The sequence below is a fragment of the Leptidea sinapis genome, chromosome 18, assembly GCF_905404315.1.
Source record: "Leptidea sinapis chromosome 18, ilLepSina1.1, whole genome shotgun sequence".
NCBI lineage: Eukaryota > Metazoa > Arthropoda > Insecta > Lepidoptera > Pieridae > Leptidea > Leptidea sinapis.
Genome location: NC_066282.1, coordinates 8,503,937 through 8,520,273, shown reverse-complemented (window position 1 = coordinate 8,520,273; position 16,337 = coordinate 8,503,937). Strand labels below are relative to the sequence as shown.

At 33.0% G+C, this 16,337-nt stretch overlaps 1 protein-coding gene across 2 annotated transcripts; it reads right to left on the bottom strand.

Annotated features, from left to right (window-relative positions):
* Nucleotides 1-1,228: 1,228 nt before the first annotated feature.
* LOC126969577 (phosphoribosyl pyrophosphate synthase-associated protein 2) lies at nucleotides 1,229-15,884 on the bottom strand. Of its 2 annotated transcripts, none has more exons than XM_050815109.1 (7): nucleotides 15,583-15,884; nucleotides 15,379-15,489; nucleotides 15,185-15,304; nucleotides 12,997-13,285; nucleotides 10,655-10,824; nucleotides 7,958-8,063; nucleotides 1,229-2,013 (listed from the first exon to the last, which is right to left on the bottom strand). In XM_050815109.1, the coding sequence occupies exons 1-7, from the start codon at nucleotides 15,600-15,602 to the stop codon at nucleotides 1,708-1,710; spliced, it is 1,122 nt and encodes a 373-aa protein (XP_050671066.1). In that variant the 5' UTR covers nucleotides 15,603-15,884; the 3' UTR covers nucleotides 1,229-1,707. The 2 variants fall into 2 exon arrangements, with proteins under 2 accessions (XP_050671066.1, XP_050671068.1); XM_050815111.1 differs by having other exon boundaries at nucleotides 15,609-15,884.
* Between the last annotated feature and the right edge of the window lie 453 nt (nucleotides 15,885-16,337).

Sequence of the window (16,337 nt, the reverse complement as noted above, 5' to 3'; positions counted from 1 at the left end):
ATCAGTTACCAAGTGCGCGTTATGTTAATAGGAATACGTCGCCGATCTTTCGTAAAGACTTTAGCTCATTGTAATATTAAGTAACATTGTTTAATAATCTTGTAATCAAAATACAATATTTGTTGTTTAAGCCTGTTATATGTCATGCACTCGCATCACTATCATTCATCTCCCATGTTTTGGCCCGGGAGCATGTACGGGCCAACGCACGTACATTTGTTATTTCAGCAATTTTACGCCACATGCATTAACTTAGGTCATTTAGACTGCAGTTCGTCATTGGTAATCAATCACGCCGCGCGTAACTCATAAACATATCATTTTAGAATCAATCAGTTTATTTTATCTTTTTATTAATATATCATTTTTACAACTATCAAAGACTTTTACTTCTCTCGGACTTATCATTAAAGGTGTAACTCATACAATAAGGTATATTAGTAGAAAGTAGGTACGTACGTATCTAACTTATTACGGCTCAATCTTATTGTACATATTTTGAGCTGATATTACAGGCAGACTACGGTACTTTCATAACGGCAACATCGCTATCCAATCCCATTTGAACTGTACAGTTACCTCCTCTCACCGTATTGAAGCTATACTATAGTGAGGTTGTACCACACGTTGTTTTTTTCAACTAAGGTAAAATACCTTGGGAGAAAAAAAAGCATATATATTTTGTTCATTCCAAATGTTGGCTGCAATCGTACCTACATAAATTTTGTTTTCAAATTTAATTTGTAATGAATTAATCACTTACCGCGGATTACATTATAATAATCGATCGGTGGTGTATTCTCATAGGCAGGCGTTTACCACCTGCACTTAATTTGGAAGCGTTATTTGATCCTAGCCAGCCACATAAGTACCAATGTGTTTCAGTTTTCGAATTCACATGTCAAGTAAAACACTATAATTTTGGCAACACTTTTTGATTCCTCAGGTGGTTCAGAATAGCTGATTCATACTTCTCCGTTTTAAAAATAAATAAAGAAAAAAAAAACTTGACAATGGCTCACTCGCTTATCGCGCGGAGCTAATAAACCAAGAAGTTCATACTTTCCATGAAAAATGTTGCCAAGTTCTAGTCTATTGAAGGCATATCTTAGATCATTTATATTGATAAGACCTAAGCAACATTATTTGGGACTCGGTAGACTGTATAACCTATAAGAGTTTTTGCAATTAATATCAATAAATGTCTTGATGTAAAAAATAAAACAAATTACATACCACAAACATTTAATCATAATACTATGTGTTGAATACGTAACAAATGTGGATTTTGTAATTATTTCACGCATGAAATTTACAAGAGATTTGGATATTTGTCAAAATTTTGACTCTTTATTTTTTATTTTAACTCATGCCATGTAAGCAAAACATATAACCTCAAAACAAAGAGCACATTCACAATAATTTTAATTACGTACGTTAATGGAACTTATGAACATACCAAAGCTAATACATTACACTTAATAAAATCAACTAACTAAGAATATAAAGGAGTTGCATAATGTAGAATATAAAGGTATATTTTTCATCAATCCTAAATAATTTGCTCTATTCATTCTAATAAATCTTGACAATACCTACCGATTAACACGAAAATCGAATCTAAAGGCTTATAAACACAACGATCAATACTCTGTGAGATTAAACTACAAAAATATCTTCGCTTTTAATTGTTTTGTATGATAAAACTTAATCTTCAAGTGTTACATTTTTAAACAGATACGACATGGATTCTTTATTGTGAATACGCCTTATTGCTTCACTTAATAGAACTGATATATCAATGGTCTTTATTTTGTTACATTGCATTTTTTGTAGTTCGTGGGGCACTGTATTTGTGACAACCACTTCATCGATTGGTGAATCTTCAATTAGGCGCGGTGCGTCTGAAGAGAGCAGGCCGTGTGTCGCCAGAACGTAGATTTTGTAGGCCCCACACTCCTTGAGAGCTTCGGCGGCAGCAACGAATGACTGAACATCGTCTATCATATCGTCCTGTTACAATTAAATAGATTTCTTTAATTTCTCACTTCAATTGCAAAATGCTTCTTATTTTTATGGAAAAGGAGGACAAATGAGCGTCCGTGTCACCTGGTGTTAAGTGATCACCGTCGCCCACATTTGCAGCACCAGAGGAATCATAGGAGCGTTGCCGGGACTTCAAGGAAAGACGCTTTTTTTTGAAGGTACCCATGTCGTAGCGTCCCAGAAACACCGCACAAGGAAGCTCAATCCACAGTTTTATAGTATTGCTTTATTGCAGGGGGAAAAATACCTTATCAAATAGCAGAGAAGACTAACCCCCTTATTCATAATGGTCCGCTAACTTTAAACAGTCGCTTAGGAGTGTTTTTTCTCACTCTGACTTAGGTCAATAGAAGAAGACAGAGTGAGAATTAGCAATGCTTTAAGTTAGCAGACTATTATGAATAAGGGGGTTGCAATATACTAGCGTATAGAAAAACAAAGCGTACGAGAGAGAAGAACATATCTAATGGAGATAAAGGAAGAAAGAAAAGGTAAGTGAATCTATTGCTACTGTTACCGACTTTAATTGACAAGTCGTAAACAGTCAGCCACGCTTGGCCTTAGCTTTTTAGTATTTTGAATATTAAATAACTAGCGAACGGACAAATTGACAAATCAAATTTGTTCAAGCATTGGGCTGTCAGGTCGTCTATAGATGTTCCAAATCTATCTATTCTCATAATATTAGAAATAAGGACCTAATTAAAAATATAGAAAAATTAATTAATATTTCCAATAACACAAAATCTAAAGTGATGATGTGTACATTTCCATACTCCTCGGATTTGACACAGGAGCAAAATAGAAAAATATTTAAATAAATTCATTAATTATAAACTGAAAATAACTAATGGTAACCTATACCTACCATTTAGAGTTAAGCGACAGCTGGCTACTTTAATAGCTTATAGTCTTAGTCAACAAACTACTTCCTCTGTAGTATTATTTAATAAACATGCCTCTATTGGGCAAAATTGTAAAATAATCGACATACAAGCCTCTATTGGGGAATGTAGGAAGTTATTTGACAAGGGAGGACAACTCTTGCAACATTCACCAAATATAAATGTTACTGCTATAGATAATCATAATATAAAGCTCATAAATATTGTTCACCAGAATATATAAGGTATCTCAAGTAAGGAATTAGAAATTGAACTGTTTTTGAGCTGCTGTAATATAGATATATTATGTATTACACAACATTGGCGTAAGAGTCATCAGCTCCAGTTTAGTTTTAGAGAACATAAAGTAGTCAGTTCGTTTTGTAGAAGTGTATTGTGTAAGTGTAGTGTATTGCCCATACATGGAGGTTCCCTAATTATTATTAATAATAGATTAAAATGTAAAAATAGAAGAGATATTGTTAATCTCTCTATAGAACAACTAATTGAGATAGCTTGTATAGAACTAGAGCAATTTATTATTGTAAGTGTATACCGCCCCCCCACTGCATCATATGAACAATTCCAACATAGAATGGAGGAGGTACTATCAAAATTTAGCAAAACTAGCAAGTCAATTATAGTGTGTGGAGATTTTAATATAAACTTGCTTGAACCTTCGGCCAATTGTACTAGCCTTAAAAATTTATTTCAAAGTTTTAATTTGTTCAATGTATTTTGGGAACCTACTAGAATCACTTCTACAACAGCAACCTGTTTAGATAATATTTTTATAGATGTTACTATTACTAGTTAACTCATAATTAATAATCTTCAGTCCGACCATAGTGGGCAACTTATAAAAGTAAATACAAGATTGGACAATGTCAGACCAAAAAAGGTGACGATTATACCAGTTACGGGTAGCTGCCTTGAGAGGTTTAGAAATAATTTGGTAAATACGATACCATTTTTACACTGTGGTGAAACTGTTAATTTTCACTATAACTTAGTCTTCAATTCCTTCTGTGAGGAATTTGACAGGATTTTTACTCCAGTAACGGTGACAGTAAACAACAAACATAGTTTTAATGATTGGGCAACAATGGGTATCCACAAAAGTTGTAAACGCTTATATGACCTTTATTATGAGAAACATTTCAATAATAGTGAAGAATTTAAAATATATGTAAAAAAATACTCCAAGCTCTTTAAGTAGTTTGTCATGAAGCGAAAACACGTTTCATTGCAGATAAAATTAAAAACAGTAATAATAAAGTAAAAGCTACTTGGAGTGTAATTAACAATGAAACTGGTAGATCGAATTGCCGTAACACCTCTATCTGTTTAAATATTAATAATCGCGTTATAAATTCGGAAATAGAAATTGCAAATGAATTTGATAAATACTTCTCCGAAATCCCGATTGTCACGACCAAAGACCTTAACTCTTCGCCAAAAGCAGCATATGATATGCTTAAATTACACGTACCAGTATCTTCCACTGATTTGAAATTTAAGTATGTTACAGGTAGCGATATAATAAAAATCTTCAAATTAATTAACCTAAAAAATACAAAAGACCTATGGGGCCATTCGACTAATATTGTAAAATACATACTTGACATTATAGCACCTGAATTAGCAATAATGTTTAATGAATGCATAGATGAGGGTGTGTTCCCTAACCTCATGAAATACAGCAAAGTTATACCTTTGTTTAAATCGGGCAGTTCTTTTGACCCTGCTAATTTCAGACCTATTTCAGTGCTGCCTGTTTTTAGTAAAATTTTTGAAAAACTTTTGCTTCAAATGCATTTTTGTAAATTAATGAACAAAAATCAGTTTGGTTTCACTAGGGGCTTATCAACAATTAATGCGGGTCCTAGACTCATTGAGCACATCTTTGACGCCTGGGAAGAGTCACAGGATGCATTGGGCATTTTTTGTGATTTGTCAAAAGCATTTGACTGCGTCCACCATGAAACTTTACTCCTAAAACTAAAGCATTATGGAGTGAAAAATAGAGCCCTAAATCTGTTGAAATCATATTTAAGCGAAAGAGTTCAGATAGTAGATGTAAATGGCAAACGGTCTTCGGGTAAACCTGTGGGAATAGGTGTTCCACAGGGTTCTATTCTCGGTCCTTTCTTGTCTCTTATATATATTAACGATCTACCGTTTGTGGTAGATGATAGCCATGAGATTGTATTGTCTGCTGATGATACTTCACTTATTTTTAAAGTGAAGCGACGTGCTTACCTCGTCATCAATGGATATTGATGACGAGGTAAGCAATGCAATCTCAAAGATAGTGCGTTGGTTTGAGACGAATAATCTGCACTTAAACAGTAAAAAAACAAAGTGTTTACGGTTCATTACACCAAACACAGCGGAGGTACAAACCAACGTACTTATAAATGACCAGAGATTGGAACTTGTGGACACTATGGTCTTCTTGGGTATCACGTTAGATAAAAAGCTTCAGTGGGGTCCACATATTACCCATCTAGCAGATAGACTCAGCTCTGCGGCATATGCAGTTAGAAAGATTAGAGAGTACACGAATGTCGCGACCGCTAGATTAGTGTACTTTAGTTATTTTCACAGCATCATGACGAACGGTATATTACTATGGGGTCATGCTGCTGACATTGATATTAAATATATTATTTATTATTATTATATATATATAGTGTTTGCACTGCAAAAGAGAGCTGTTCGTGCTATATATCAGCTTGGTTATAGACAGTCTCTCAAAGAAAAATTTAAAGAAATAAATATTATGACTGTTCATTGTCAGTACATTTATGAAAATTTAATATATGTTCACAAAAATCGTCACCTTTTTGCTCTTAATAGTGATTTTCATTATTATAACACTAGAAATAAGGGATTGCTTGTAACTAATTCTAGTAGGCTTCATAAGATACATAATAGCTTTAAGGGTAAATGTATACACTTCTACAATAAAGTCCCAGCCACTGTTCCGGCATTATCTATAAATAAATTTAAATGTTTTATAAAAAAATGGCTCTGTCGTAAATCCTATTACTCCACTGCTGAATATCTAAATGATCGGACAGCCTGGGACTAGATTGTAATTATTTTATAGCGATAGATATGACTGTACAATATTGTATATTTTTATTGAAAAGAGCGCAAAAAAAGAGAATGCTGGGAGAGTTTCTTGCGCCGCTTCTTCTCTCTCAGAGCGCCATTTGTTTCCGAAGCGGTAGTAGTATCTAGTAGTATAAGAAATGACATCAAAAAGAATTCTAAAGGAATCAATTTTGAGAAAATAAATGCCTTTTTAATGCCGTTTTTATGGCAGAGACTGGTTCCTGAATTAATCCAGTCTGTATCGTCCTCTCATATATTAAAACAAACCAAATTACATTTAAAAGTTCTTACAATTTACTGGTCAATTAATGCAGTAGGTACGTTATTAATACAAAATGGCAATTTAAACTAAAATATGGCGTAAATGTTTTTTTTAATGTGTATATTTTACACTGACCTCTACTATACAGGACGTCCCAAAGTTATGGGACATGAAGGGAAAATATAGATAAAGGGTAGATAGGGTAGGGTAAATATATATAAATAGGGTACATAGGGTATTTTACTTAAAGAAGACTTTATGTTATTTTTAAAACTTATTCTGCATTCAAAGATTTTCTAAAAATTAATGTTTAATTAATGTAAAAAAAACACCTACTTTTATGATGCCAAACGAAAGATTGGCCAAAAAGTAATAACTCTTCTTAAGTAACATAGTATTTTAAAAGAAAATAGTGAATTAAGTGGGTATTTTTTGTAAATTTATTACTGTTGTCTTACGCAAATCTTTTAATGAGTCCGCTGCCTGTTGATTTTCTTACCATTTTTTTTATGGTTAATACTCGATATGGTATGGCACAATTCTGTTTGTAACTCGCCCACGTTCTCTTATAGCTCTTTGTATAGCATACCTTTCACGTATCCCCAAAAGAAGAAATCTAATGGAAAAGGCCGGCCATCTAATCGGTCCATTCGTACCAATCCAAGTAGGAAAACATTCATTTATAAAATCTGCTTCTCTCCGACTATTATAAGCCGGAGCTCCATCTTGTTGGAAAATAAAGTTTTCTTGCTCCTCCGCGGAAAGACTTCTTACCTCATCTCTTACAATTTGAAATATTTCTAAATACTTTTCTGTGTTCAAGGTTCCTTGGTAAAAAATGGATTAAGAAAACCCGGTTTTTTAAAAGTTCGCACTAACAGTTGATTGAAAAACGCACTTGGTTATCGTTTCAGTGGCTCGTAGGGGATTTTCTTTAGACCAAAATACGATTATTGTGGCGGTTATACATACCGTTATTGCTAAAGTTGGATTCGTCTGTCCAGACGAGGCAAGTAATTTTTAGAAAATCTTTGAATGCAGAATTACAAACTTATAAAAATAACATAAAAGGCATAAAAAGGCATTTATTTTCTCAAAATTGATTCCTTTAGAATTCTTTTTGATGTCATTTCTAATAACTACTAGATACTACTACCTATACATAAAGTCTTCTTTCAGAAAAATATCCTATCAACGATATTTAAGGTACCTACTTTCCCTTCATGTCCCATAACTTTGGGACGCCCTGTATACCACTGGACAGACAGCTGTCAAAGTGCTTTTGTGCCTGTTTGATATTCGGCATTTTGGCGCTGTTCGCCATGTAGCGAGAGTCTGCGGTATTAAAACTAGTGATGACAACCACAGCCAAACAAACATCAATAGGAAAACTATTTACAAAAAAAATGTGTACTTTATTACGTTAATTCCTGAAGTATAAATAACACGGAAAACGAGCGAAATTAATTCAAAATGCAAAAATACTTCAGATATTATACGTGAAATTTAGTTCTCTGGATGCTCGCGAGTGGCGCTTCAAATAGGCACAAAAAATTTGTTGTCAAACATATGGAACAGCCTGTCCAGTGATATTTATTTTGTTGCGACTAGGTAGTTATATATATTAAGTAGTTATACATACCACCATTATAGCTATTCTTCCACCAACATCACCAACTACATTTATTGGTGGCTTTTCTTTAGCAGGGTGAGCTGGAACTCCCACAGGAACATCCATGGTTCGGGATCTATAAACAAAATTACTTATTTGTAGTTAAGTCAAGACAAATAAACTTTATTTAATTTGGTTTAAACTAAGCTCTTTTGAATCATAACTATAAATATTTCTTTTAAATTACTGCATCTACCATATTATGTTCGGAAAAACTTGAGCTCGTAAGAAGAACCCACATGAAACTCAATGGCCACTCTTTTCGATCAAATAGAGTATTTTACAATGGCTGTAATATACATAACAAATTAGTTTGTAAGGTGCTGCGTCCATTAAATGAAACGTGTTTAAATAATATCAAATATTTCATAAAAAGTAGGTAACACAGAATAAACTTTATAAATATCAATTATCGTATAAGTATTGGATGGATCAACCTTTAGAGCTTGAATTCATTGTTTGTGTAGGAATGCTTCGTAAACATGATGCTCGTGATTACTGTCATAATTAGTATTCGCATCCAACAAATACAATAATTTATTAACTACTAAGTAGTTGACCCGACAGACGCTGTTCTGTATATAATAAATTTTTGTTTTTTATGAATTTGTCAATAATATATCATAACATCAAGAATTATTTCGTAAAATATGCTCCCTGTTGTTGTAATGAAATTGTTTTACAGCAGAACTGTCAAACCGTGCGTCAATAAATTCTCTCATAGAAAATATGTCCATACAAAACAAATATCAGACGACGGGGGACACATCAAAGGAAAAACAAAATTGTTGTTTCTATTTAATTCCGAACACTTTCATATTTATTCACCTTTTAAACCTTCCCTGGACTTCCACAAATAATTCAAGACCAAAATTAGCCATATTGGTCCAGCCGTTCTCGAGTTTTAGCGAGACTAACGAACAGCAATTCATTTTTATATTATATATATAGATAACAGGTCGACCTGGCACCACAAGCAGCACCCGATTATTATTATTATAATGAGTCATATAAAACGTCCGATTCGTATCCGTGAAAACACGGTCCGAAGTAGTCGTAGAACAATGTCTATTGTAGTTTACGCAATAGACCCGGCTTCCGTCATCCGATTTCTTTCCGTCAACCGTTAGAAATAGTTCTACGACTCAGGGTCGTGCATTGGTTTTCTAGTAAGGCACTGTGGATCTAACTCATAGTTTCTCAACCTTATTTTGCTCACCGCCCACTTAGAGAATTTGTTTTTTTCTAGAGCCCCTATCTTAATTTTACTTACCATCTGTCTCGAATTAAAAACAGCTATTGCCACGATTATATTTAAACGTAAGATATTATATTATAGTCCTAAGATAGGAATATGACCCCTATCCTATTTCTGAGTTTAAAATGAAGAATGAAAGAAGAATGTTTCAATGGTGAAAAATCAAAATGATTACAATACCTAAAATAACAAAAATTAAACGATATTAATTTTTATTTTACTTTAGTACGTGATTAGCGTGTATTTTTTTGGCTTTATAGACTATATTTTTTAATCTACCCACGCCCCATCTCAATGCCCCCTAATTTTCTCTGGGTCTTCTACTACTAATAATTACCTTAATTAATTAATTAACTACTAATTACGACAACTTCAGTTGACCCTGTCTCATTGACGTACAAAAAACATGTAGACTCACAAATACGCACAAAAATTGCCTGAAGCAATACTCTGTCTTCGCGTCTATTAAACAGTTTTAGTTCAATTCGTTTCGACCGCGCTTTGAATACAACGCCACGCAATGATAAAGTGTTCAGTAAAAAACTGTCCTAATAACAGCATATCCAACATAAAACGGATGGAGACTCGTATTTCAGGTAAGTGCCCTTTTAAACTAACAAAATTATGTAACTAACTTGACGTTTTAATCACTTTGCTAAATAATTATATTTCAATTGCTAAAACAGAATGTTCCTGCCTTGTGTTCGCGTCCGAACTTCTAATGGGCGTACCTAGTCTTTAAAAATTACTGCCACGAAATAAGGTGTTAATTTGAATGAATCTTTTACTGCTGTTTATTTATTATAATTATTCAACATAATACTGTCAGACTTAACAACTACATGGCATTCAGAGAAAGCTGCTCGTACTGAGCTATTACCGTTATCTCCCTCCCCCCAAATTACTTTAATAGGAGATTTAAAACAACGGTGTACGGCGACAAATGTGAAAACTTCATCAAGAAGAGGTTAATCCTAACTACTATTATAAATGTGAAAGTTTTAAAGTATTAAAATTTAAAGTATTTAAGGTAAAGTAAGTTTTATATCCCTCACAAGTCCCTTACTTCTGGAATTAATAATACAAATTAAATTTGTAAACAAAATTTATGAACGATGCGTCAGTGACACATGGTTCGTAAATCTTGGTATTTCTTGTTCAACTCTCAGCTTGTGGCTCCATCTACAGGATCTACTTTACAGTTGATAACATGCTCAATCTCAATAATTGCATATTAGGGAATTGACTTTAGATGTCGCACTTTCAAACAATTTGAAACAATTCTATTCTATATAGATGTTCATTGTTCAGCAATAGTATTTTTTATATAATAATATATAAGTAGATGCTATATTGAACATACAACGATTGATGTAGAATATTATAAGTATTGTAACATGAGCACCCACCTTGGAATACAGGGTGGAGAATACCTCCCATCAACTTCATCACTTTCCGCCTCCTTTTGTTCTCCATGTATCACAGCAATAGCCAGGCGTAACCGTTCTGCATATGATGTGGCCTTCTTAGCAGACCCCGGGTTTCGGGCCACTATCACCGAGTTACGATAGTCTGGAATCTAAATGGGCTTTTAGCTTTATTTATCTGTTAGCTCTCCATGTTTGAAAATAATTTGTTTATTAATATTGTTGGTGTGTTTACCAAATGCAGTCTTGTTTGGGACAGTGTGTGGAAACCTATTTTCAATATGATTTTGTCCAAAAATGACTAAACATTCAGTGCTAACACCTGATAATACTGATCTTTGTAATGATAAGCTCGGCATAAATCAGAAAGGAGGACAGTTTAAAAAGAAACACCTGAAAAATCATATACTCTCCAATAGTTAAACCTAAAATGAACGTTCTAATGCCTACATAAAATTCTGTAACACAATGGCGACCGACCAAAGTAAATTGAGGACAAGTCTCAGAATAAACTTTCTTATATATTATGTGGAGAGGAAATAGGTCACATATTGGTGCGGTGTAAGGTGTTACTTGATTGAGGAGGCATTGCTTTACCATGATAGAATACTTGAATACATTTGTGTTAGCAGTAAGTCTTTCAGTAAGCTCGAGCCAAAAAGGAATTGACTAGAAATAAACTTTATTAAAGAAGGGTCCAAAAAAAAAGCACCGGCTTCATGGCCGATATCGCATGAAAACACAATGATTTTTTTATTAATTCACAATATATCTGACATGTAATATATATTAAATTAAATTAGATTCTTTAGTGTGATGGACATGTCAATCTATTTATTTAAATCATAAAATATTTTTAAAATTGATAACTTTTTACAGTAGAACAGAGTTGGGAGACTTGTATATTTTTTACGTTTTGATGGCTTCTCATTTATTTTTGTAGATAGTCCTACTTTTTCCTTTCCTGTACCTTCTACTTCTTGAATACCAACAATGAATTTTCTTACAGCCCACTCACTGTCTTATGAGGTTTTCTTATTTTTATGGGTAGTCATCCTCTTTTCCTTTTGGGGTACTACATCTTGAGCTTCGAGAAGCCCCCTGTTTTCTGATGAAGTCTGTTTGGGTTTTTCTAAGAGGTTTTGATGTTACAATTTTTAACAAGCCTGCACGGTAGATGCTTATTAGTTTATTTGTATTCACAGATTGAGGTTTCCTGCGCTTTAATACTTCCAATTAACAACATTAATTAGATGTAAGCCGCCCAGACTTGTAACTCTCGAAAGTGCCATGTAAGCTACCCACACTAACACCAACTGCATACATAACTTTGTAATCCCTATAAATATGGATTTACATCATTCAGTCCTTCATAGAGAGCCATTGACCACAAAAAAATCGTTTTGACCCATTGGAAAAAAGGTGGGTACCCAAAAAAGCCTGATATTTGAGTGTCACTTGAGTGAGCTCAATGAAAGAAACCAATGAACCGTGTGCTCATTCGCGATGCTTTATTGAGGCGTAAATAAAAAATAACTGTTTTTGAAAAGATTTATAACTGGTGATGAAAAGTGGAAAGAACTGTGATACCAATAAGGGTGATGCTGGGTATGGTGGTTTGGAAGGGAGTTGTTTCGATCTCGAAATCGATTCGGATCTTTACCTCTGACAACTGATAAGATTAAAGCAAGAAGAAAAAAGATGAGAGAAAGCTGCCGGAATTGATCAATAGAAAGGATGTGGTCTTTCATCACTATAACGCCATAGACACACGAATAAAGTAGCTACTAGACCAATAGACCACACGAAATGCCACTCAGAAAAAAAAAGAAAGTAGTTGGTAGGTGTTTATGCATCTGCCATATAGCCCTGACCCCACACATTCTGTTTTCCACCTGTTTTGGTCTCTTTTGAAGTGTTTAGGCAGTGTCCGGTTAAGATCAAGAAAAAGTGTCTAATATTCATATAAATGCAAAGAAACTTTTTTTCCCAACCTGCTATATCATAGTATCATGCAAACACAAAGACTATATTAACATTGACCACCAATGACTGTATTAAATACAAAATATCAAAAATGTTTGTTTTGCTTCCTTTTTCATGGAATGTTATGATATGAATATTATAATTGTTATTGCAATAAAAATTATTAAATCTCTAGTTTAATTTCTTTTTTTATAAGATGTATAAAATAATGCATGATTGCAATTTGATGAACCATTTAGAAAAAACAAAATGCACCATATGTAAAGTTTGACAAGCACACCAACTATAAGTAAATGATCTGACATATTATGATGATGCTAAATATTACATGCACTTACACTTTCCTGAATATATTGTAATAAAAATGGTGATGCACGCAAGTTATCAACGGGGCAGTCAAAGAATCCCTGGATCTCCTTTTGATGAAGATCCATTGTGATAATATGTGTCAGGCCAGATTTACACATCATTTTTGCAAGCAGCTTCGTGACAATACATCCCCGTTTCCTCATTTTACATTGTTTGCTATATGGTAAGTATGGAATGACACCAACAATGGATCGTGCAGATGAAGTCTTACATGTGTAAGCCATAATCAATAGCTCCATGATGTTATTGTTGACATCTCTGAAAAATTTAATAATTTGAAGTGTACAATTTAGATTTCGGTATGCTACAGTTATTATCATCAAGGAATTATTATTTTTAAAAATCTGCGGAATGAAATTAAAAATGAAGTTGTTAAGAAATTATGAGCAATTAACTGCATAATCCACTTCAAATTTAATATGTGCTTTAGTTATTACAATTATCTGCAACAGTCTCACATGCTGAAAACCTTCAATATGTGACTCACAGCACTAATAACTTAGTGATACACTGTGATGTCAATGTTAATATTAGGAAAAGTAACATAATTCAGTTACTTCTTCCAATGATTAAAATATGAAAAGACAAGCTAATTTAGAAAACCAAGCAATGTACCTTTAATCATAAAATAATATTTAATAAACATTTCTGTTTATATTAACCAAGTAACCATGATAAAGTCAATATTTAACTACTATGCTACTGCTGTCTGCTACATCATCCACATAGACACTATAAGCAAAAATATATTATCTAGTGTGATAATAATAAAGCCTTTATGTTGTTCCAACCTGATTGCATATTCATGTAAAATTTCAATAAAATCTATTCGGTAGTTTTTGAGTTATGCCTGGACATACATAAAGATAAACAGACAAAAATTTTAAGTATTCTTTCAAAGAATATTTGATGTACAGTTTTTACTTTCTTACCATTTTTCTATGTATACAATAATACATACATTTATTAAATATATTTAGTTAGTGAATTTACTGGGTGAATGAGACTTAACATCTTTTGTCTCAAGGTGACGATTAAATATAAAAATGTTGTGAGTGATTTTTTGGGTTTTTCAAGAATCCTGAGTGGCACTGCATTGTAATGGGCAGGGTGTATCAATTACCATCAGCTGAATGTCCTCCTCGTCATGTCCCTTTTTGTCAAAAAAAAATACAAATATGGATTAATACATATTAGTCCATATTAAACATATAAAAAAATCCATATTTGTAATTTTTCATAGAATATGTATTCTATCTAGGAAAAAAAATACATTTATTAGTATCACCAACACAAAACTGGCAACAACCACATGCAAGTATACCTTATCTAAACATGTGCCAGTTAACCACTAAACAGTGGGAACCAGCATTTTGTAACCTTAGGTATGTACTGTCTATTGTTTTGCCATAACTAATTTTCATTTTTAATATTATATTATTTCCCATGCATGTGTTTATACACAACTCATGTCCCTTGTATTAGTAATGTGTTAACAATTGACAAATCTGAGGTTTAATATAATATAGTTCGAAGAGTGCTAAGCCTCATTCATTTTCTCATACTCACTCATCACTGTGCCTCAGCCTTGTACATACACATTAGTTCGATTTGCAAGATGTCCTTTACGCCAGGGCCACTACAATTTTGAGTGATCTCAATTTGCAGGCACAGTTACTGAGTTGATACAAGAAATTAAAGAGTGCCTGAGCTGCCTATGTAACACCACTCAGCTAACATATCCAGGAGTATTAAAACTCATAAAGGAGTTTTAATGAGAGAATATCTGGACAATTGATTTCACCACTAACAATCTTAAACAGAATAGATAAGCAAACTAATATATTTCTTATAACAGTTTATGTATCTTACAGTATTGCAAGCAGTGAGAATAGTCTGCTTCTCTATTATACTGCAAAGATTACACTTACAAAGATGTTATATAAATTGTTTTTTGATCACTTCTAGCCTATTATAAAACAAATCTTAATGTTTATAAGGTATGGTGCCTCAGAATATTAAATTTGAGCTCAGATCAGTCTGATGTAATTACTTAATCAGGAATTAAATCTAGTACAGATCATTATTTATACAATATACATTGATGTTATACAAATTAATGTTTCTCTCATAAAAAAAAATTACCAACTAACTTACTTAGTTCCTGTTTGAATAATATAAATATTTTTTCCACGAATAGAATCTGCAATCTCCACCATAGTTTCTCTGTTTGTTTTGTGATAAACTGAACAACCCCCTTTTCTGACACCTAGGCGGCTGAAACATTAATTTGGTTAAACAATTATTATAAATTTATAGATCACAATCAGTAAAAACGAAAATATAATTACTTTGCTACTGATTCCGCCAGCTCCGGGTGAGAATTTCCACTTATAATTATGATGTCCGACGTTGAATGATTCTCCATGTTGCACTTTTGTGATCGGTTTGTGTACCCAAGTCTGGAAATATAATTGTACCATAAGTATTTTAAATTGAAAATGCTACATAAACTTAGAAATGTACACGTCTTAACAGCAAGAAAAGTAATAAACCTGGTTTTGTTGAGTAACATAATAACCTGATGACTTTCTTGAACTCGACTTGCTTCTTAGTTCTTAGGCACTTGTTAAACTTTATACTGTTCAGCAAGTTTTAAATTTACAAATATTTTATACGTCTTCAAATAACGTCATGCCCCTCACATTACAATCTCAATATTTATTAATTATTTATGTATTAAAAATAACAATGCACAACAAGTTCTATGATCACATTTTATCCATTAATTCCCTATATATTATTATACTCTTTGCATTACTTTTTAGTTTTTATTATTTTAAAATACTGCTAATAGCGTAGACTGAGTAAACTTTACTCAGTCTACTGCACAGGTGACAGGACTCTTTTACTCCGAGCCAAAGAGTATAATAATATTAAATATGTAGGGAAAAGAGAGCCCTCTCTACGCATAATGAGCTTTTAGAGACTGAGCATTTGGCGATTAAATAAGACAACTGCTTGACTGTGAGGAATATGTGGAAGATATGATTTATTTGAAAGTTACATGATATATATACAAAATCCTTAAACCTAGTTACCCTATTTGAATTGTTACTTAAAAAATATTTACAAGTTCAGAAAATACACACCAATACTAAAGCTTACATTTTTACCAATAGTAAAACGTTTCATTCAATAAGAATTGAGAATAATAATACGTGTTCTATCTCGCTCTAAAACTAATGCTATCGCAGTAAGCCGGCCAGCGAACGCGGTTTGTGTAAACTCGCGTCGAACCTCGATCATA

Coding starts and splice junctions, on each gene's coding strand:
- LOC126969577 (XM_050815109.1), bottom strand. CDS start 15,602: ATGTTACTCAACAAAACCAG. Junction 15,490..15,582: donor ATGTTACTCAACAAAACCAG/GTTTATTACTTT, acceptor TTATATTTCCAG/ACTTGGGTACACAAACCGAT. Junction 8,064..10,654: donor TCTCCACCCTGTATTCCAAG/GTGGGTGCTCAT, acceptor TTTTGTTTATAG/ATCCCGAACCATGGATGTTC.